The 20,563-nt window shown below is 47.2% G+C and overlaps 1 protein-coding gene across 1 annotated transcript in view; it reads left to right on the top strand.

Annotated features, from left to right (window-relative positions):
* The window catches only part of Gga2 (golgi associated, gamma adaptin ear containing, ARF binding protein 2), a 30,715-nt gene extending 10,676 nt beyond the window's left edge, over window positions 1-20,039 (top strand). The window contains exons 3-17 of the mRNA XM_021204073.2: window positions 156-231; window positions 1,733-1,831; window positions 2,767-2,890; window positions 6,033-6,133; window positions 7,780-7,860; window positions 8,224-8,361; window positions 10,372-10,453; window positions 11,299-11,424; window positions 12,109-12,198; window positions 12,470-12,498; window positions 12,823-12,956; window positions 15,076-15,233; window positions 17,167-17,336; window positions 18,311-18,421; window positions 19,027-20,039. Of these exons, the coding sequence (XP_021059732.1) occupies window positions 156-231; window positions 1,733-1,831; window positions 2,767-2,890; window positions 6,033-6,133; window positions 7,780-7,860; window positions 8,224-8,361; window positions 10,372-10,453; window positions 11,299-11,424; window positions 12,109-12,198; window positions 12,470-12,498; window positions 12,823-12,956; window positions 15,076-15,233; window positions 17,167-17,336; window positions 18,311-18,421; window positions 19,027-19,137 (1,630 nt within the window). The 3' untranslated portion in view covers window positions 19,138-20,039. The remainder of the gene's footprint in view (window positions 1-155; window positions 232-1,732; window positions 1,832-2,766; window positions 2,891-6,032; window positions 6,134-7,779; window positions 7,861-8,223; window positions 8,362-10,371; window positions 10,454-11,298; window positions 11,425-12,108; window positions 12,199-12,469; window positions 12,499-12,822; window positions 12,957-15,075; window positions 15,234-17,166; window positions 17,337-18,310; window positions 18,422-19,026) is intronic.
* The last annotated feature ends 524 nt before the right edge of the window (window positions 20,040-20,563 follow it).

The following is a 20,563-nucleotide window of genomic DNA, read 5'->3' as shown; positions in this document are numbered from 1 at the left end:
GCCTGCGCTCTGCCAGGTGTGCCCTCCTTTGCGTGCCCTCCTCTGCTTTGCGACACCTTTCTGAAGGAGGGATAGTGTGGAGTGAGTGTGTGCCACTAGACTGCTTAGGTTGTTCACCCCACCCAGAATCCTGGTCTGTTTTGATTTTTCTTCAGCCCAACACATGCGCCCTGGCTACTGGCCCACAAGATCCAGTCTCCACAGGAGAAGGAAGCTCTTTATGCCCTGACGGTGAGTTTGGTTGGCTACTCAGCCCACATATTCAACTCCAGAAGGAACAGTGAGATCACCAGACAAGTTCTCCTTTCCAGGCAGTGACAGCGGGCTTGGGGACTTCCCAGAGAGTTTCTGAGACAGCACGGAACCTGCTGTGGGAGAAGGAAAGGAACTCACTTCCATTTGCTTCCCCAACTAGGATCAGGACTGGCAGCCAACAGAGGGAACACAAAAGATGGGGCTGGGGGAGCAATTGGGCACTCACTGTCTGTACAGGACAGTGGCTAGGCAAGCCTTGCTCCAGATTGCTAAGCCTGAGTTTGGTCCAATGTTTTTGGAACTTTACCATTCCCAAAAGAACTCAGAAAGTTTAGATTTTAATATGAATTTTGAATATGTATGTATTGGTAGAAACACTTAAAAAGAAAAAGGTGTACTTTCATGTGTATGAGTGTTTTGCTTGCATGTAAATATGTGCACTGTATGCATGCCCGGTGCCCATAGAGGCCCAAGGAGATGCAGGTTCCCCTGTTCCTGAAGCTGTAAACCACTGTGTGGGTGCTGGGAATTGAATCTTGGTCCTCAGCAAGAGGAGCACTGAACCATCTTTCTAGCACCACCCCCTTCTTTTTTTTTTTTTTTTTTTGGTTTTTCGAGACAGGGTTTCTCTGTATAGCCCTGGCTGTCCTGGAACTCACTNTGTAGACCAGGCTGGCCTCGAACTCAGAAATNCGCCTGCCTCTGCCTCCCGAGTGCTGGGATTAAAGGCATGCGCCACCACCACCTGGCTGATGCTGTTATTTTAAGACAGGATCTCACTGTGTAGCCCCTTCTGGCCTGGAACTTACTAGGTGGACCAGGCTGTCCTGTAACTCAAGAGATCCACCAGGGTCTGCTGAGAATAAAGGTGTGCACCATCATATCTGGACATTGTTTTTGTTTTACTATTTATTTTATGGATATCAGTGTTTTTTTCTCATGCATGTATGTATGTATATCACATGTGTGTACGGTGCCTAGGGAGGCCAGAAGAGGGTGTCAGATCTCCTAGAACTAGAGTTACAGGTGGTCGTATAGTACAGTGTGGGTGCTGAGAATTGAACTCAGGTCCTCTGGAAGGCAGCCAGGGTTGACTGCTATGCTACCTCCAGCCCCATCATCGTTTGTCTTTTGGTATAGGAGCTCATGTGGCTCAGGCTAGCTTTGAACTCAGTAAAGTATCTAAGGATAAATTTCCACAACTCATCCTGCTGCCTGCTTACCAAGTACTGGGATTCCCGGTGTGCACACCCCCTCAGTATGCTGCTCAGAACCGAGGGCCTCAAGCATGCTCTCAGAGACAGAGCCCAGCATGCTTGGTTTCTCTTCTCATGTTTGGCTTGAGAAAGGACTTGAGGGAAAGTTAGCTGTGACTCTGCACATCAGCAGCTGAGGCCCGTAAGACTCCAGGCCAGCCTGTCGAGCTTCAAGGCAAGCTCAGAGTGCTGGCTTTCCCTCACGGGGCCCTTGTCTGCAGGTGCTGGAGATATGCATGAACCACTGCGGGGAGAAGTTCCACAGTGAAGTGGCCAAGTTCCGCTTCCTGAATGAACTGATCAAAGTATTGTCCCCAAAGGTGAGTGCCTGGATGTGGCCTGCCCACCGTGTTGCACCTGTGCCCCACCTTCAGACTTATCACCCTGCAGGTGAGAGGCAGGTCGGCAGAACCTGCCTACCTGTTGGGAGCAGGGGTCTTTTGTCCAAAAGCTGTCTCCTTGCCATTGTCTGAAAGAATCGCTTTCATAGCTGACCCCTGTCCCTCCAGTGTTAGCAGGTTTGTTTTTCCTGAAAGCGGGTATCATCTGCTGGTGGGCCGTGCAGCCTACGGAGGTGAGAGACTGGAGCATGAGGTCCAGGTTTCCTAGTAGAGATGATGGAGTGATAGCCCCGTGTGACTTAAGTTTCAGTCTGCCTCTTGCCTTGTCTGCTGCACCTTTATTCCTGACATTTGTCTTAAGCTATGTCACTAACATGCCACTGGCACCAGCATGCACCCTATAGTTGAGTTGAGTCCTTGGGGCAGTTCTCCTGCCTTGGTCTCTTAGCTACTGGGACTTTAGCAGTGGGTCTCTCAACTTGTGGGTTGCAACCCCTTTGGGGGTTAAATGACCCCTTCACAGGGGTCACCTAAGACCATCCGCCTATCAGATATTTATATTGATAACATTAGCAAAATTACAAGTATCTGATAGCACCGAAACAGTGTTACGGTTGGGGATCACTGCGAGCTGAGGAACTGTACCTAGCATTAGGAAGGTTGAGAACCACTGGGCTATAGGAACGAGCGGCTGTGTGTGCTCCATGATGAGCTTCTGTATTGGTGGTGCCGACTGGATCACCTTGAATCCAGAGGAAGCTTTGAGATCTGGTGCCAGGGAATTTGTCCTCTGGGTGTGTCTCATTCCCAATCCACCTTGAACTTCAGTAGCATCTCTTGGGTGGGAGGTGGGGGTGGGGGTTGGCCAGCTAGCCCAAGTCCCTTCAGCTCTCTAACTCTTCTGTTTACTTTAGTACCTAGGGGCCTGGGCTACGGAGAAGGTTAAAGGAAGAGTGATTGAAATCCTCTTTAGCTGGACAGTCTGGTTTCCGGAAGACATCAAGATCCGAGATGCTTATCAGATGCTGAAGAAGCAAGGTTCGACCTCAGCGTTCTTGTTGCCTGTCCTCATTGTGTTGTGTTGGTTCACGGGGCCTAGGCTGGTCTCAAGCTCACTATGTAGCTGAAGCAGACCGGGCTTTGTGCATAGGAAGCCAGCACTCTGTCACCTAAGGTCCCCTTTATCTCTCAGGCTGGAGCTGGCAAGACGGCTCAGTAAGTATAGGTGCTTGCCATCTCTGAAACACATATGGTTGAGGAGAAAACCAGGTCTCCCAAGTTGTTTTCTCATCTCCGCTTGTGTTCCCTCATCCCAATTGGCCTTCACTCACGATCTCCTGCCTCAGCTTCTCAGGACTGGTATGATGCCTGGTAGCTGAGCTATGCTTAATGGTTTGCTCCCCGCTGCCCCTTGTAATCACCAATCTTCCCTTAGATTTTAGCTTACATGGCTGCTGGCTTGTGTTCTCAATGTGTGGCTTCAAGAAGAGTTGTTAAATTGCAAGTTGGCCAGTGTCTTGTGATTATTGTCAGCACTGGAGTTATAGACATCTATCTTTGTGTGATTTGCCTGGTTCTTGGAGTTGCTTTGTGTCAGGCTCATTGCAAGAAGGCACTGGGTTCAGCATTCGCTGTTTTCCCTGCTGTGTGCTCCAGCCTTTGGGGAGCTCCATTACACCAGAGTACAGGGCATAGGACAGTTAGCCTCTAGCCTGACTTTTGTGTCAGTTCTTGAATTCCTGAGGTGATACAAAGCCTTAATCAGAGCCTGTGTATGTACTGTTTTGTGGGGTTTTTGTTGTTATCTATCTGTAAGAGTATTTTATTTTAGGTGGTACTTGCATAAGCTCTCTACCAGTAAGTTACATCTCAAGTTCTCAAGTGTGTTTCTTTTTTTTTCTTTTTTCTTTTTTTTTTTTTTTTTTTTCGAGACAGGGTTTCTCTGTGTCAAGTGTGTTTCTTGAAGGCTGTTGATGTTTAGTGATGTCATTACTGGGGAATCAGGGTCCCTTTTGCAAGTTCTTTCTCGTAGGTAAAATAGACTTCAAAGGGAAGACAGTTTTATTGGAGTTGGAGAGAACAAAAACCAACAGAGCTGAGGGCAAGCTATGAATCCCAGCAGCTGCAGGGAAGGAGGAACATGGAAAGAAGGAAGACAGAAAGTCATGTCTTCCGAGTTCCAAGTCAGGGAAGCAGCAGGCACATCCCATAGCAGTGGAGGTGGGGGGAGAGGCTTACGATGATGTCTGAAGTCTGAAAGGTGGCTTGATGAGTAACAACGTTTGTGTGCAAGCATGAAGATGTGAGTTTGAATCCCCAGGGTCCAAGTAAAATGCTGGGCTTGACGCTTGTGCAGACCCGTGGAGGAGAGGGGTAAGGAGAATTGCTAAGGATTGCTGGCGATTAGCATAGCTCAAGTTCAGTTACAGACTCCATAAGAGAATAACAGCCAGTTGTGGTGATGCACAGCAAAGGATTTGCTAAAGTAGGTCGAGGCAGGAGGATCACAAGTTTAAGGCCAGCCTGCGCTATATATTTTCAAGAGGGCTGGAGAGACGTGTCAGTGGTTAAGAGCATAGGCTGCCCTTCCAGAGGACCTTGGTTCAATTTCCAGCACTCAGATGTTGGCTTACAACTGTCTGTAACTCCAGTTCTAGGGGATCCAACACCCTCACACAGACATACATGCAGCCAGAATGCCACTCCACATGAAATAAAAATAAGTAAATCATTAAAAAAAAACAACAAAAAACCCCCAAAGAATAAGGTAGGGAATGATTCATCACAATTCCTAAAGAGTCCCTTGCTTCTGGGAAGGCACACAAAGGCTTTAAGGTTAGAACTTAAGTCTATGGAGATAGCTCAGTGGATAAACACCTGCTATGCAAGGCTGAGGAGCAGAGTTCAGATCCCCAGAGCTCACAGAAGTTGCACAGGCATGGTGACTGCCTATAAACCCAGCCCTCAGGACAGAGTAACAGGATTTTCTGGGCAAGCCGACCAGCTAGGCTTGATGTAATGGGTAAACTGATATCAGCTTTAGGCTTCCACCCACATGCATGCAGTTATGCCTATATACATGTAAACATGCAGAAACATTACACATGCAAAAAACAAAAAACCAAGTTAGAACTCAGAAAAGTAGGCAAGTTTAGCAGCGAGGATCTGCATGAAGGGTGGTTCTTTTGGGGTAGATAGCTCAGTAAAAGAACTATATTCCTCTCATTGCTTTAACATGCCTTCACGTGTACCATCTTTCTTTTTCTTTCTTTCTTTCTTTCTTTCTTTCTTTCTTTCTTTCTTTCTTTCTTTCTTTCTTTCTTTCTTTCTTTTTTTGTTTGGTTTTTCAAGACAGGGTTTCTCTGTGTAGCCCTGGCCCTGGCTGTCCTGGAACTCACTCTGTAGACCAGGCTGGCCTCGAACTCAGAAATCCGCCTGCCTCTGCCTCCGGAGTGCTGGGACTAAAGGCGTGCGCCACCACGCCCAGCATATCATGTTTCTTGATGTTAAACCTTTTGGAGAGGCAGTTTCCTATTCTGGTGATTGACAGTTATCTATTTGGAATCACTTTAAAAAAAATTTTTTATTTTATGCACAAATGTATTTTGCCTACATGCATATACCACATGCGTGTCTGGTATGATGGATCCCCTGGACAGTTTTGAATGTTGTATCTCCACCAGGGCTGTAAGTAGGACTCAGATCCTATTCTTCTGACCAAAATTAATGTGTCAGAGTAAAAGAACTAAAGGACAGCAGATGTATAAAATAGCTTTGTTTGCCCAGAGACGATAACCTCCCTAGTAGACGTCAGCATAGCCTGGCTACCTCCACCTCCTCTCACAGTGTCTCACTGTCTAAGGGGGACAAAGTGGCAGTTTGGTTTGGTTGGTTTTCCTCAAAATTAAAGTGTAGGGGCTGGTGAGATGGGTCAGTGGGTAAGGACATTTGTTACCAAGACTGATGACCTGAGTTCAATCCCTGGAACCCACATGGTAGAAAGAGAACTGATTCCCACAAACTGTCCTCTGATCTCCACACGTGTGCCACTGAGAAAATATGCCTCTCCCATGACAAATGTTAGAGAAAAAAGTGTCACCAGGGCAATGGGAGGTGGAGCCAGAGCTAATGATGGATTTCTTCCATATCAACGTCTTAAGTCATGAATTGCGTATTTTAGGAATCATAAAGCAAGATCCTAAACTACCGATGGATAAAATCTTGCCCCCACCGTCTCCCTGGCCAAAGAGCATCTTTGATGCTGATGAGGAGAAGTCAAAGGTAAGGTCTCCTCCTGATTTGGTGGCTTATGTGTAGTCAGACTGTCCTCTGGTTTGGGAACCAGGACTGTGGAGAGCTTCCCGGCTTTTAGACTCCTATGGGTGGGCCACATAATAAATGCCATGCTGGGCACCATTCTTTATCTGTACTCCTGTTGAGGTCGGGGAGTCTGGGCTGATGGATCTGGCTCCATATGCATGTGGAACTGGGAAGGGAGTAGCAGATAGGAGTGGGGTGCGTGTTGGCATGGACCCTTTGTTCCTATAAGCCTGACCCAGCCCATTGTCCTTTCCCTGGAAATGTCCAGGAATGGTAGCCTTCCCACATCTGGGGAGGGACTCTGTGTGCCAGGCATATGCTCAATATGGAACTAAATGAGAAATAAGACTTTGGTGAAAATCTACCCCATCTTCAAGCATGTGACCAGGTCTTTCTCAGTATTCCTAACATATATATATATATATATATATATATATATATATATAAGATTATATATGCTAGAATGTAAACACATGCACACATATAGAGGTGTATATATATATTTTTTTTTTTTTTTTTTTTTTTTCATTGCTGGGTATGGAACCTAGGACTGTGTGTGCTAGTCAGGTGCCCTGTAACTAAGTACACTCCTCGCCCCACTCTTGGCCTTTTGAGTTAGATAATTCTCTGCTGTGGAGTCACTTTGTATTCCAAAGGATCTCACAACACCCCTGGCTTCTGCTCACTATGTGCAAGTAGTACCCTCTTTAGTTGAAAATGTCTCCCGGGCTGGAGAGATGGCTCAGCAGTTAAGAACACTGACTGCTCTTCCAGAGGTCCTGAGCTCAATTCCCAGAAACCACATGGTGGCTCACAGCCATCTGTAATGGGATCTGATGCCCTCTTCTGGTGTGTCTGAAGACAGCTACAGTGTACTCATAAAGAACGTAAATGTTAAAAAAAAAAAAGAAAGAGCCGGGCGTGGTGGCGCACGCCTTTAATCCCAGCGGAGGCAGGGCAGAGGTAGGTGGATTTCTGAGTTCGAGGCCAGCCTGGTCTACAAAGTGAGTTCCAGGACAGTCAGGGCTATACAGAGAAACCCTGTCTCGAAAAATCAAAAAAAAAAAAAAAAAAAAGAAAAAGAAAAAAAGGGGGGGGGGACTGGTGAGATGGCTCAGTAGGTAAGAGCACCCAACTGCTCTTCCGAAGGTCCCGAGTTCAAATCCCAGCAACCACATGGTGGCTCACAACCATCCGTAAAGAGATCTGACTCCCTCTTCTGGAGTGTCTGAAGACAGCTACAGTGTACTTAGATATAATAAATAAATAAATCTCTAAAAAGAAAAAGAAAAAAAAGAAAGAAAATGTTTCCCTTTTCTTCCTCCGCTATCCCCATGCCCACCAGCCATCTCATTACTATTACACCCCCAGATATCCTTTAACGGATATAATCCTCCCATCTTCCATCCCATGAGAAACCAAGCCGTCTTTCCTGATACTCCCAGCACCCGCATTCCAGTGTATGGCTTGGTAGGATAATGCACCTTAGCAGCCCCAGTGTGGGGCTAGTGGTCCTGCTAATTCCTCATTGGTCATGCTAAGCACTGTGCTCCCACTCTGCTGGGGGCAGTTACAGCTTTACCCACCCACTCTTGTTCACTCCTCAGCTTCTGACAAGACTTCTCAAGAGCAGCCACCCTGAGGATCTTCAGGCTGCAAACCGGCTGATCAAGAATTTGGTCAAGGAGGTAGGCGTTTCTGCAGTTGGCGCTGTAGACCTGGCATTTGACGGGGCTGACAGTGCGTTCGGGTGTGAAGAGCAGCTGGCTTGGAGAAGAGATGCTCTCCTCATGCTGAATGGGACCAGCAGGGCGGCGATTAGATTTGAGACTCCTTGCAGGGAGTTGGGTTTTGGAATCTGTTCCAGAAGGACTGGGGCTGAACGTACAGTTGAAGAGTCCCCAGGTCCCTAGACAGTACTGTCATCTGCAGGAATTCTGGGAGAGCACCTCCGCGCACTCCCAGCATACACTGCCTGTCCCTTTCTGGTGTTTCGTTAGGCATTACCCAGGCAACTCCTCTTACTTCTGTCCATTTCGTTTCCCTCAAAGGAACAAGAGAAGTCCGAAAAGGTGTCCAGGCGAGTCAGTGCAGTAGAGGAAGTCCGCAGCCACGTGAGGGTGCTTCAGGAGATGCTGAGCATGTACCGAAGGCCAGGTCATGCCCTGCCCGACCAGCAGGCCCTGCAGGTAATCTCCAGCTGCGACCCAAGACTTCACCTGTTGTTATAAGCATGATGTAGTGCACCTATGTGTTCCTGTGGCTGCCATTTTGGTCTGGAGAGTCAGGTTTCTCTGTTCCTTTGTCCTCCTTCCCTCCCTCCCTCCTTTCCTCCCTCCCTCTTTTTCTCCCTCCCTCCCTCCCTCCCTCCTACCGTCTCTCCCTCTCTCCCTCCCTCCCTCCCTCCTTCCCATGTCCACCAGCCACTGATCCATTATTTATCTTTTATCCTCTAAGTAGAATTGCCCGTGGTTCACATTCTTTCATGTGCTTATTGACCACTTTTGTTGCTTCTGTAAAGGATGTCTGCCCAAATGGTTTGCCATTCCCTGGGTTGTCTTATGCCCTTTTGTTTTTGTTTGGTTTTGAGATAGGTTGGAACTTAGTATGGTCTGGAACTTAGTATGTCTATAAGGTGTCATACGCACCTGCCCCTACTTCCTGAGTGCTGGGATTAAAAGCGTGGGCCACTACACCTGGCTTTAGAGCACTGTTTCTCAGCCTTCCTAATGCTGGGACCCTTTAGCATATAGTTCCTCATGTTGTGGTGACCCCAACCGTAAAATAATTTTCATTGCTTCTTCATAACCTTGTTTTTGCTACTGTCCTGAATCGTATATAAATATATGTATGTAAATAAATGTACATATAAACATCTGATATGCAGAACCATCTTAGGTGACCCCTGTGAAAGGGCTGTTTGACCCTCCCAAAAGGGTCAGAACCCCAGGTTGAGAATTCCTGCTTAGAGAGTTCTTTATATGTATTCCAGACCCAAGTTCCTTCTCAGACTATACACTTCAATCCTAGACTATCTTTCTCCTGGCTTGATAGCTTCTTTTGAGGCACAAAATTTGTATGTTTATCTATGTGTGTTGTGTGTGTAGGTACACATGTGTGCATGTTTGTGGGAGTTAGGGGTCAACTTTAGGAGTCATTCCTCAGTTACCATCTACCTTGATTTTTTTTTTGAGGCAGGTTCTCTTATTGGTCTGGAACTTAGCAAATACTCCAGGTTGGCTGGCCATTGTGCTCTGGGGGCCTCCTGTCTCCACCTCCCCCGAACTATACTCAGCAGAGTGTATAGACAAAGTGGCTTTTCTACATGGTTTTTGTTTTTGTTTGTTTTTTATTAGACACATGGCTTTTTTGCTTGGGTTCTGAGGACCAAACTCGGGTCTTGTGAGACTTTATTGCCTGGACTGTCTCCCCAGTTCCAAGTTGGTTTTTATTGTTGTTGTTGTTGTTGTTGTTGCTGTTGTTGTTTGTTCTTTTAAGATGGGCTTTCTATTTTCATTGAAATCCAGTGTGTCCTGTAGAGGACACTGCCAGCTGGCAGGTGAGCCCAGGAAAGAGCCAGGACAGCAAAGCAGGCAGCCCTCAGAGAGGCTGGGGGTGGGGGTGGGGTTAGCTGAGGGAGGGGCTGTGAAGCTGCTGAGCTGTTCAGAGCCTCTCTCCTCTTCCCAGTGTGAAGAAGATGGCTTTGGGGTGGAGGGGCCAGTGGAGGGGAACAGGATCCTGTGGAGAATATCTGGCAAGTGTTGTAAGGGGATTGAGCCATCAGCACAGTTGGGACAGGAAATTCTCTGCAGGGTGTTGGTGGCAAAGCTGGGAAGTTCTTCCAGGTTACAGGTGGTGGAGCTCAATGAGGAAGGGCCACATGCTGAGATACAGGCCTGCACTAGCACTCATGACCAACCCAAATGCGGGTTCTCTCTCTGTCTCTCTCTCATATGTGTGTGTGTGTGTGTGTGTGTGTGTGTGTGTGGTGTGTGTAGAGAGAGGCAAGAGCTCCACTGAGCTATAGCCCCAACCCTTTAATGTTTTCTGATTCTGTCATGCATGTTACCTCAGAACTGTAGTCACGGATGTAGCACAGCCTAAGGAAGACACCTATACTCTGAGGCGGCTGAGGGAGACATTCGAGGACTTGGGTGGGGCTTGGGTGTGAGAATGTGAACCAGGCTATGTTTCCCCAGGTTGTGTATGAAAGATGTGAGAAGCTGCGGCCCACCCTGTTCCGGCTTGCGAGCGACACCACTGATGACGACGATGCACTCGGTAATGGCTCTGTTTCTCTGGGTGTTGCTGTACCCTAAGTGTCAAACAGATGTGGGTACGCTACCGGGGAGCCACGGACAAGACGGATAGATGCAAATTGGTATGGGCTGGTGGCTTACATCTTCTGGAGAATCTGGGTTTGAGTAACAAACATGAAGATCAGAAGCCTGTAGACATCTACAAGGGACATTGTGTGACCTTCCCATGGAAGGCCAGGAAACAGTGTCCTGCCTTCTTTTTTTTCTTCTTCTTTTTTTTTTCCATGAAAAACATGTCCCTGACTTGTTTTTCTGAATATGTTTTGCCAATTGTGTTCTCTTGTATGTTTGTCTGTTAATGATAATGCAATTAATAGATAACTCAGGTATAATTGAAAGACTAAGACTTTAGTCATGACATGGTCAGATGTGGTTATTATTATGTATGTTTCAGTTAGGATGCCAAATTTTCATTAGGAATACCAGACCTATATTTTCAGACTGGTAAAGTGTACAGGCTACAAAGCTGATTTGTGTACCCATTCTCCAGATACGGGAAGCTTTCAATAACAGAATCAGATAACAAGAGTTTTTTGTAATAGTGACATCCTCATCAACCTGTCTCAACTAAAAGCATCCCCCAGAATGCCTCACTGAAAGAACAGTGTTGGATGTTAACTGTGTGGACAGTGGGACACAGAGCTAAAGCTCACTAATGGAGGCCGGAAGGAAGTTGGGCACATGACCAGGGTCTGGGCTCCTGAATGTGTCAAGCCTGGTAGAGTCATATGAAGCCACTAAGGAAAGACAAAGATAGGTGGCTGTCTGCTACACTGAGGAGTTCTGAATCTGCTTTTTCTTCCTCAGCGGAGATTCTTCAAGCAAATGACCTTCTCACACAGGGGGTTCGGCTGTACAAACAGGTGGTGGAGGGCCGAGTCAGTGCTGGGAACGCAGTGCCCGCCGCAGTGGGAGCCATTCCTGCCCCCAGAGGTACGAGCTGAAAGCCTTTTGTTTGAGGGAGGGTGCAAGTCATGAGAATGAGGAAGCTCGCCTCTGTCCCCTTTTCTGTAGGTTGTGGGTAACAGGAGCCACCACACACCATTGGCAGGTTAGAGCCCTAGCGTGGCTGCACGTGTAAGCAGAAGGCTGTGTTGTGCCAGGTTTTAACCCCTCCTGGGTGCTCCTAGGAGCCTGAGACCAAGGAAGTGGTCAGTGGCTCAGTAGTTGTTTGCCCAGCATTCACAAGGCCCAAGATTATGTCTCAACACAGCCCCCAAAAGCAGTTTTGTTTTGTTTTAAATTGCATGCTCTCTGGTCTCTGACCTATACCTTCTCAGTCAGCTTTGCTTGGAGCTCAGCCTGAGACTCTCTGAGTTCTGTAGATGAATTTGATCAGAAACCCACGAAGGTGTAAGCGGAAGAAGTAGCCTAAGCCTGCTACTGCCCTGGGTGATGAGAGGGGCCAGGGCAAAAGGAAGACCTCCGTGACTCGGTGGGGGCCGAGTCCTTTTTTCCACCTAGCGTGGGCCTATGGCCAACTGTTTCCCAGCACCCAGTTCAGGCAGAAAGCTGTTGGTAAGAGGCATGGTGACTTCTGGGAGGAGGATAGCAGTAGGGATTTAATGGAGACATTGTTTTTCATGTTTGGACCTTTTAACCCCATCTGTTTAATAGCATTCCCGAATCCAGAGCCCTGTGGGTTGAACTGTCCCCTCATTGACCTGGAGACGCCATCCTTGCTTCATCAGGACCTGGCAGCCTTAGGTAAGAGAGGATGCTATTTAGGCACAGAGAGGCCCCAAGTAGAGGGCTGAGTGGGTTTGTCTCCCTCCGGCAGCACGGACCTGTTCTTGGGGCAGGTGGAGGGGGAGCGTGTACTCTGGCACATCAGGCAGTGTGGCTAAGTTTCTTTGGGTATGTGGATTGGCTTTAGGCAGGTCCCTAGTCTAAGCTTTGTAGATACCTCAGAATGGGTGAGCATGCTGTCCAGCCCCATCGACTGTCTGATGTTTCTTACTCTGCTTCTTTCTCATAGGAATCAACGATGTTCCCACTAGGAACCAGGTAGGAAAGCTCTTCCTGGAGTGGGGAGTTATGGGAAGGGTCACTCAGTCCTACCCTGGTGGCAGTGCTGCTTGCCCGGAGAGTGATCACTACTGTACCATTCTTTGAGAGTCTCAGCTCATCTTGTGGGTTGGCTCCAGAGTGCTTCATCTGTACGAGTTGGTTTAGTCCCCCCACCCGCGCTCTCCCCCCCTCCCCACACACCCCCTGTCTTCCACCCTAACTCTTTCTGTAACTGGTTTCTGCTTCCTGAAGGTCTGTGCAGGGATCCCCTGTTCTGTCCCTTCCTCTCCTGCCACAGAAGACATGATTTTGGTTTGACAGGTTGTTATTCCAAGTTGTTGTAATGACAAGAAGCAGCCGGGTGCCATCACACTCATGGGGGGTGGAATCCAGAGTCTTTCTGCAGACCGGAACTTGCTGGATCTCTTCTCGCCACAGCCATCTCCAGGACCACTGTGAGTGTTCTGGGCCAATGACTTCTGCCTGCAGCTTCCCCACCCCCTCCTGCTGAAGGGCATGCTCTGGGTATTACAAGTGCGCGTGATACTGCTTCCCCTTGGCTGTCTTATCTTACCCTATCCTAACTCAGTCCAGAAAGAAGTTAAAGTTTGACAGAAATCAGTGACAGGTGGTGTGTGTGTGTGTGTGTGTGTGTGTGTGTGTACATGTGCCATGGTAAGCATGCAGAGGTCAGAGGATAATTTTGTGAGGTGCATCTGTCTTGCCTTTTTATGGGTTCCAGAGATCAAACCCAGCTGGCCAGGTTTTGTAGCAAGTATCTTTACCTGCACTGACTTATATAAAACTAGAGAAAAAAGTGTAGGTCTTAAATACCATTCCCTAAAAACAGTAAGAAAAAGTTTTTTTCTTTTTTTTAAAGAGGATTTCTTTTGACCCTTTGACCAAGCCAGCTCAGTCAGTCAACAGGTTCTCCAGCATAGGAGTGAGGATTAAAAAGAAAAAAGACAATTAGACAACATTGTAGCATTACCCCAGCCAATTCTGAGGCTGAGGCAGATTTATTTTTTTCCCAATCCGCTTTTAAACCATTTTAATTACATGCAAGTAATAAGGTCAATTCTGGGTTAAGGAACAAGCAAGATAATAAACAGTCTCCAAATCCCTGTTTCTCTGGGCTTATCAGAATGACCAAGGTATTCAAGCCTACTTTCCTGTCCTAGCCCAAAGTCAGGTTCTTGCCCGAAGCCTACTTCTTTGTTCTAGCCTAAAATTAGATTCCTTGCCTCAATTTACTTCCCTGTTCTAGCCTAAGATTAGATTCCTGCTTGAGCTTACTTCCTTGTCATGGTCTATTGTCAGGTTCCTGCCTGAAGCCCATTTCCTTGTCCTTGGCCAATGTCAGATTCCTGCCTGAAGCCCATTTCCTTGTCCTTGGCCAATGTCAGATTCCTGCCAAGTGGCTCCCAAAGGTCTCCACAACCCTCGATTCCGGTTCTTTCTCTTTCTCCCCTTTTGCCCGCAGATAAGAGTCTCACTGTGGTGGAGACTCCCCTGTTGAGTGCTGGGAGACAAGCTCATGCTTCATGCATGCCTTTGCTTTTGTTATACACAAGATGATGCTAGTTTTTATGAAGCTGCATTCTAACATGACCTTTTCCTTTTTCTAATATTTATTTTTATTTATATGTGTTTCTGTGTATATGCATGCCACATGCACTCGAGTGCCCTTGGAGGCCAGAGAGGGTGTTGGATCCCCTAAAACTAGAGGTACAAGGGGTTTAGTTTTGCCTGGTGTTGGTACTGGGAGCCAAAGGCCCTTGTTTGTGCTCTTAATTACTGATTGATCTCTCCAGTATATGCCCTCTTCCGCCCCGCAGTCTCACTATGCAGCTCTGGCTGTCCTTGAATTTATAGAGATCCACCTATCTGATTGCTGAGTGCGGTGATTAAAGGTGTGCACCATCACCATGCCCAGTCACACACTTGTTTTCTTTTTTTAAAATGTGTATCTATATTCCAGGGCATCAACCCCCTGCTGGGATGACAGATGGCCTTTGAGCTACCTGACATGAGTTCTGGGAAACTTACCTTCTCTGTAAGAACAGCAGGAAAGCACCTTGGGCCACTTAGTTATCTTTCCAGCCCCTTAAATTTTTTTTTATTACTTACATACATACATACATACATACATACATTTATTTTAGTGTTTGAGTGTGCATGTGTGAGTACATGTGGGTTTACAGGAACCCAAATCATACATGTGGAGGTTAAAGAACAACATAGGAGTTGGTTCTGTGCATAGTGTGAGGCCGAATGCAGGTTGTGAGATGAGATTTGGCAGCAGCTGCCTTATCCTGAGCCTTCTTTCCGTCCTCAGGAACTGGTTTTGTGTCCTGTTACATCTTTGAGACATTTTTATGTGAGTTTATGTGTAAGTGCACCTCATTCTCTCTAACAGTTACATTGTGGTTTGTGTGGCTATAGTTAATCATTTTCCTCTTGAGAGGGTGAGCATGTTTGCATGCATATTTTGTTGTTATTCAGAAAAACAAAAAACAAAAACTGAAGTCTTCTAGTTTTTGTTAGTCATTGATCATTTTCACTTCCTTGTAGGAATTATGTTCCACAAAAGAGCATCCCCAAGGAGGTGCCACCAGGTACCAAGGCCTCTCCAGGTTGGTCCTGGGAGGCTGGGCCATTGGCTTCTTCCACAGCTTCACAGAATACACCTCTGGCTCACGTGTTTGTCCCTTTGGAGTCTGTGAAACCCAGTAAGTAGTTTGTACTCCTTCTTTGTTAGGTCTCTAACGACAACAAACTACTCCACACTGATAGGCATGGTCATTAAACTGAGGTGTAAGGCTGGGGGAGGGGAGGAGGTTTTTTGAGCTGATATTTTTCTTAGTCTTTGTATTAGGAGTGTCACCTGTGAGGGGTATTCATAGGTAGAGTTTAACAAGGAGGTTGGAATCTACTTAGGGATATAATGTTCATCTGGATTCAGGGAGTGGAGGGTTAATGTGACTGGAAGTGACTGACAAAAAGGTCAGGGAACTGAAGGAAGAATTTAGCTAATGCTGCTACTTCTGTGGATTCTCATAGCAGAAAGGTGGGCTTTGCCTCAGCTACAGAGGAAAGGGACCAGAGACTCTGGCAGCTAAGGCGATATGCAGTGGTTTACATGGCACTGCGAGCTGCAGAGAACATCCCGGAGCCCAGGGCTCTGCTCTTGTACAACCCAGAGTCTTGTGTGGGGGAAAGGGGTGGGGAGTTGGAGCACAGGGGCTTGGAGGCCGGGCAGCATTGTTTAAATGTACTTGGTAATGGCAGGTATTCTGCTCATTCTGTTTTATTAAGTTTTGATTGAAACAATAATACATGTGTCCAGTGTTAAATTCTTGGTTGTGATAATTCTCCACAGCTATGTAAGGTGTTAACATTTGGGAAGGTGGGTCATGAGCTTTCGAGAATCATTTGGTTTGACTAATATCTAGTGACTTACATTTATAATTACAGTATGAGCCTAGAACATTCCTTTTTTTCCTGTGTCAGGGTCAGCTCTGAACTCACTATGTAGCTGAGGATGGCTTCAGTTTCTGTTCCTCTTGCCTTTGCTTCTGCCTCTAAAGTACTAGGATCACAGACTTGTGCCTTCATGTCAGGAACAAGGGCTCATGTATTCTCTTCTCAAATTACTGTTAGGATCATTTCCTGGGGAAATCAGATCAATCTCCTTTACCAGCAGTACCATCTTACTGGGCCCTCATACCCATCTGGCATCTTCATCACACTATAAAGTACAAGGAGGATGTGTATCCTGGTTCCCACTCTACCCCTGTGAGGAGACACCACAGCCAAGGCAGCTTATAGAAGAAAGCATTCAGCTGGGGGCTTGTTCAGTGTCAGAGCCACTGATCATCATGGCAGGAAGCGAGTTGGAAGGCAGGCAGGCAGGCAGGCAGGCATGCATGGTGCTGGAGCAGTATCTGCGAGCTCACATTTGATCTGCAGGTAGGCAGAGAGAGCACAGTCTGGCATGAGGTTTTGAAACCTTAAAGCCCCCAGACACCTTCTCCAACATGGTCACACTGACTAATCCTTTCCAAACACTAAGCATTCAAACATATGAGGCTGTGAGTCCATTCTCACTCAGACTGCTACAATGTGGCTGTGTGTATGTGGTCATATGAAAGAAAACAGAACAAAAGAGTGTTTGTATTGCTTGTGTCCACTGTAAGTGTTGTTGTTATTGTGTGTGTGTGTGTGTGTGTGTGTGTGTGTGTGTGTGTGTTCGTTTGTTCGAGACAGGCTCTCATTATGTAGCCTGGCTGGCCTGAAACTATGTATACCAGGCTGGCCTAGAACTCACAGAGATCTACCTGCTTCTTCCTCCTGAATGCTGGGTTTAAAGGTATGGCCCACCACGGCTGTCTTTATATTTATTGTTGGTGGCAGTTTTTTAAATTTCATTTTTTGTGATAGTCCATGATGTCTATAGTGTTCCTACATAACTTTAGACATGATCACATTCAATGGCCCTTTCCTAAGCTGGATAGTGTGATGAGGATGGGTGGGTGGTGGTAAGGAATCGTTCTGTAGTAGAGGAGTCCAGTGCAGATTTGGGATTCATGGTGTAGATGGCATGGTGGAGAGATGGGAGGCATCGAGTGTGAGTACTGACACTTGTTGGCTTCCTTCCGCCAGGCAGCTTGCCGCCCATTGTCGTGTATGACCGGAACGGCTTCCGAATTCTGCTGCACTTCTCCCAGACTGGGGCCCCTGGCCACCCGGATGTGAAAGTGTTGTTGTTGACTATGATGAGCACTGCCACCCAGCCTGTCTGGGATGTCATGTTTCAGGTGGCTGTCCCAAAGGTGAGCCATCTGCTGCTAGCCAGCTCTGACCTTTTCACCAGTGACTTGTTTCTGCACTGCTGAGACATTATTAGTTAGGTGTAAGAGACAGGTGAGGTAGACCCTTCACTCAGACAGGCTAAACATAAAACTGGAGATTTCAGTGGCTTACTTACCAGATAAGGACCTACCCAGTTACGTTTTTAAGTTAATTTCTTAAAAATATTGTTTGTGGTTTGTTTTTGAGACAGGATGTCATGTAGCCCTGGCTGGCCTGGAACTCATTATGTAGACCAGGCTGTCCTACAATTCACAGAGATCTGCCTGCCTCTGCCTCCCAGTTGCTGTGATTAAAGGTATATGCCACATGCCCCACTATGTTTTGTTTTTGATACAGGGTCACACTGTATAGGCCAGGCTGGCCTGGAACTTGCTTTTTGCCAAGCTTGGCCTCAAACTCACTCTTCTGCCTCCATCTCTTGAGTGCTGGGAGTATAGATGTGTGTTACTACACCTCACCTAGATGAAGGTGGTTGGCTCTGCTTTTCTCTTTGGGCTCTCCTGGACCCTATATAGCATGAATGTGGCCACTAGTGTCCAGGGCTGCATGTCCTCTTTTTATTACTTAGGCTTAAAAGCAAGCAAGTAAAGACAGAAATAGATATGTGTGTCCTCTCACCCATATGGTAGCCTGTTACTGCTTTACATTGTTGTCAAGCCAAGGCTTGATCTCAATGTTGTGTCCAAGGGCATAGAACGTAAGAGGCAGGTTGAGAGCTCAGCCCAAGATTTTCTCTGGCATTTTATGCTGCCTCTCAGAGACCAACTAGGGACCACAGTTTAAATATATTCCTGTGGGCAGAAGGAAAGGCTTCTGTGGGACCATATGGGTATCCTGAAGTGATTTTCTTGAGGGAGATTAGACTGCTGTTGGCCTGAGTGTCCTTACTGATATGGTGGCTTTCTGGATTAACATGCTGAATTTCCCCCCATAGTCAATGCGAGTGAAGCTGCAGCCGGCATCCAGCTCCAAGCTGCCTGCGTTCAGTCCTTTGATGCCTCCAGCCGTGATATCTCAGACGCTGTTGCTCGACAACCCACACAAAGTATGTTCCGGGATCTTTGGTAGCATGAGGTAGACCCTGAACAAACACATTGAGGCTTTGCTGTCAAGTCTGAATTTGGGGTGGAACAGCCCTTACTTGGGTTCTGCTTTGCATCAGAGCTTGTTAAAAGATCTGTAATGGTGTGTCACAGCTGGGAACCAAAGAAGAGACATGTGATCTCATTCCTAGGCCCCTCTGGAGGAGGTATCCTGTCTTCCTGTAGGTCTCTAAATTACTCTTTGGGACTGCTGGGGTGGGCAGGGCTTCCAGGATACATGTCTGGCTGTGGTATTTGTAGTTCTAAAGAGACTAAGTCAGGGTATCCATGGCATTCCATTACACCAAATCTTCATTTGGGGGAATTAGGTAAACTCACCGAGCCAAGTATAGTGATGTACAATAATACCAGCACTCCAGAGGAAGAGGCAGGCCTGATTTACACAGCAAATTCCAGGCTAGCCTAGGCCACACAGTAGACCCTGTTTCAAATAAATAAGCTGTAAGCTGTTCTTGGAGAGTCTTAAGTTAGGTGAAAGCTTTTACTATAGGCTTGACTCTCTTTTCCTACTGATTGATTTAACATCTTAGCCTCTCTTCTGTCCCAGGAACCTATCCGGTTGCGGTATAAGCTGACTTTCAACCAAGGTGGGCAGCCATTCAGTGAAGTAGGAGAGGTGAAAGACTTTCCAGACCTGGCTGTCTTGAGCACCGCCTGACTTTTCAGCCAAGACTCTTCAGTCCCACTTAGGCTGGCGTCCTTTTACTGTAGTGCCGAGTGCCAAGAGTTCTCTCCTGATGTTAGGCCTTGAGTGCCGATGTGTCTGTTGATCATGTATGTGTGGGTGCGTGTGTGTTACTGGGGTGCTGGGGGAGGAGGGAGAGCTGGGTTTGGGATTTGGGCAGTGTGGGGGATGCTGACCACCTCTGAGATCATCTCTGCTGCACTCATACCTGCTTCTGCATGTTGGTTGACACTGTTGCCCCTGCCTCGAGTTGGAGTTTTATAAGCCAAAGTTTTTTCCATGTATTGTTAATCTTTTCATTCATCCACTCTGTGCCTTGTCAGCCTTTGAAAGTCTTAGTTGCTCCCAGGCTGCTATTCTCAGGGACCTTAGAAAGGGACCTGGTTGGTCTTGAGACAGAGAGTGTCTTCTGGGGCACACTCTTCCAAGAATGGCCTTGTCTTCATTTTTCATTAGCAAATGCTGCTTGCAGATACTCAGTAAGACCTTCTAAATGGAATGTTTGTTGTACTGGTTCAGGCAAGGGGCTTGCCATGAGACCAGGAGGCCACACTTGGTGGGCCAATCATGTCCTTCACTGCAGTGCCTTAGATACTCCCTTAGACGAACCCTCGGAGGCCTTGCTCAGGCCTTGGGTTCTGTGGGTTGGGCAGCCTGTCTGGGCCCTTACTCAGGACCCACAATGTCATCTTCATTCTTTCTGTTCACAAACATCTCAGAGCTCTTTCATTGTGACCCCGTGTTCATTGTTGTAAATCACAGTTAAGGGGGGCCAGCCCTGAGCCCTCACAATCCAAGGTGGGGAGCTGCGATGCAGATAGAGAGCCATGTGGTGATTAAGTACAGAATATCATTGAATAAATACTGTGTCCAGATCTGCCTGGTGTTGAGTCCACAGGGAATGCATTTAGAGGGGACAGGCTGGTGGGAACGGTCTTCTGTCAACAAGTGAGGACATGATGAAGAGCAGTGTTCTGACGAGCTGAGGGAGCTGGAGAAGAGGGGTGGGTGTTTGCCTCAGGTGTCCCCAGAAAGGAAACTCAAGCTACTGGTTGACTCAAGAGCACCTACTGTGTGCTGGGTACTTTGGCATGCATGCTTAAGCAAGTTCTGCTTGGCTGGGTCTGTGGGAGAAGGAACCCTGAGGCCTGAAATGGGTGCTGAGGGCTGGCAAGTCCTGGCATCCAGCCTTGCGGGGTCTGCCTCAGAAACTGGAGGGCTGTCTCTGAATTATGACATGTTCATCTAGTTGGATATCCAACAATAATTTTCTTTGGCTATATATTAATATTGAAAATTTCAGTAAATTTTAGGATGCTCTGGCTGCGGTTTTTTGTTTGTTTTTGAGACAGTCACTGTAGCCCTGGCTGGCCTGGAATTCACCATGTAGACCAGGCTG

Source organism: Mus pahari, chromosome 1, assembly GCF_900095145.1.
Source record: "Mus pahari chromosome 1, PAHARI_EIJ_v1.1, whole genome shotgun sequence".
NCBI lineage: Eukaryota > Metazoa > Chordata > Mammalia > Rodentia > Muridae > Mus > Mus pahari.
Note: the sequence above shows the minus strand (reverse complement) of the source record. Positions and strands in the feature narration are given on the sequence as shown.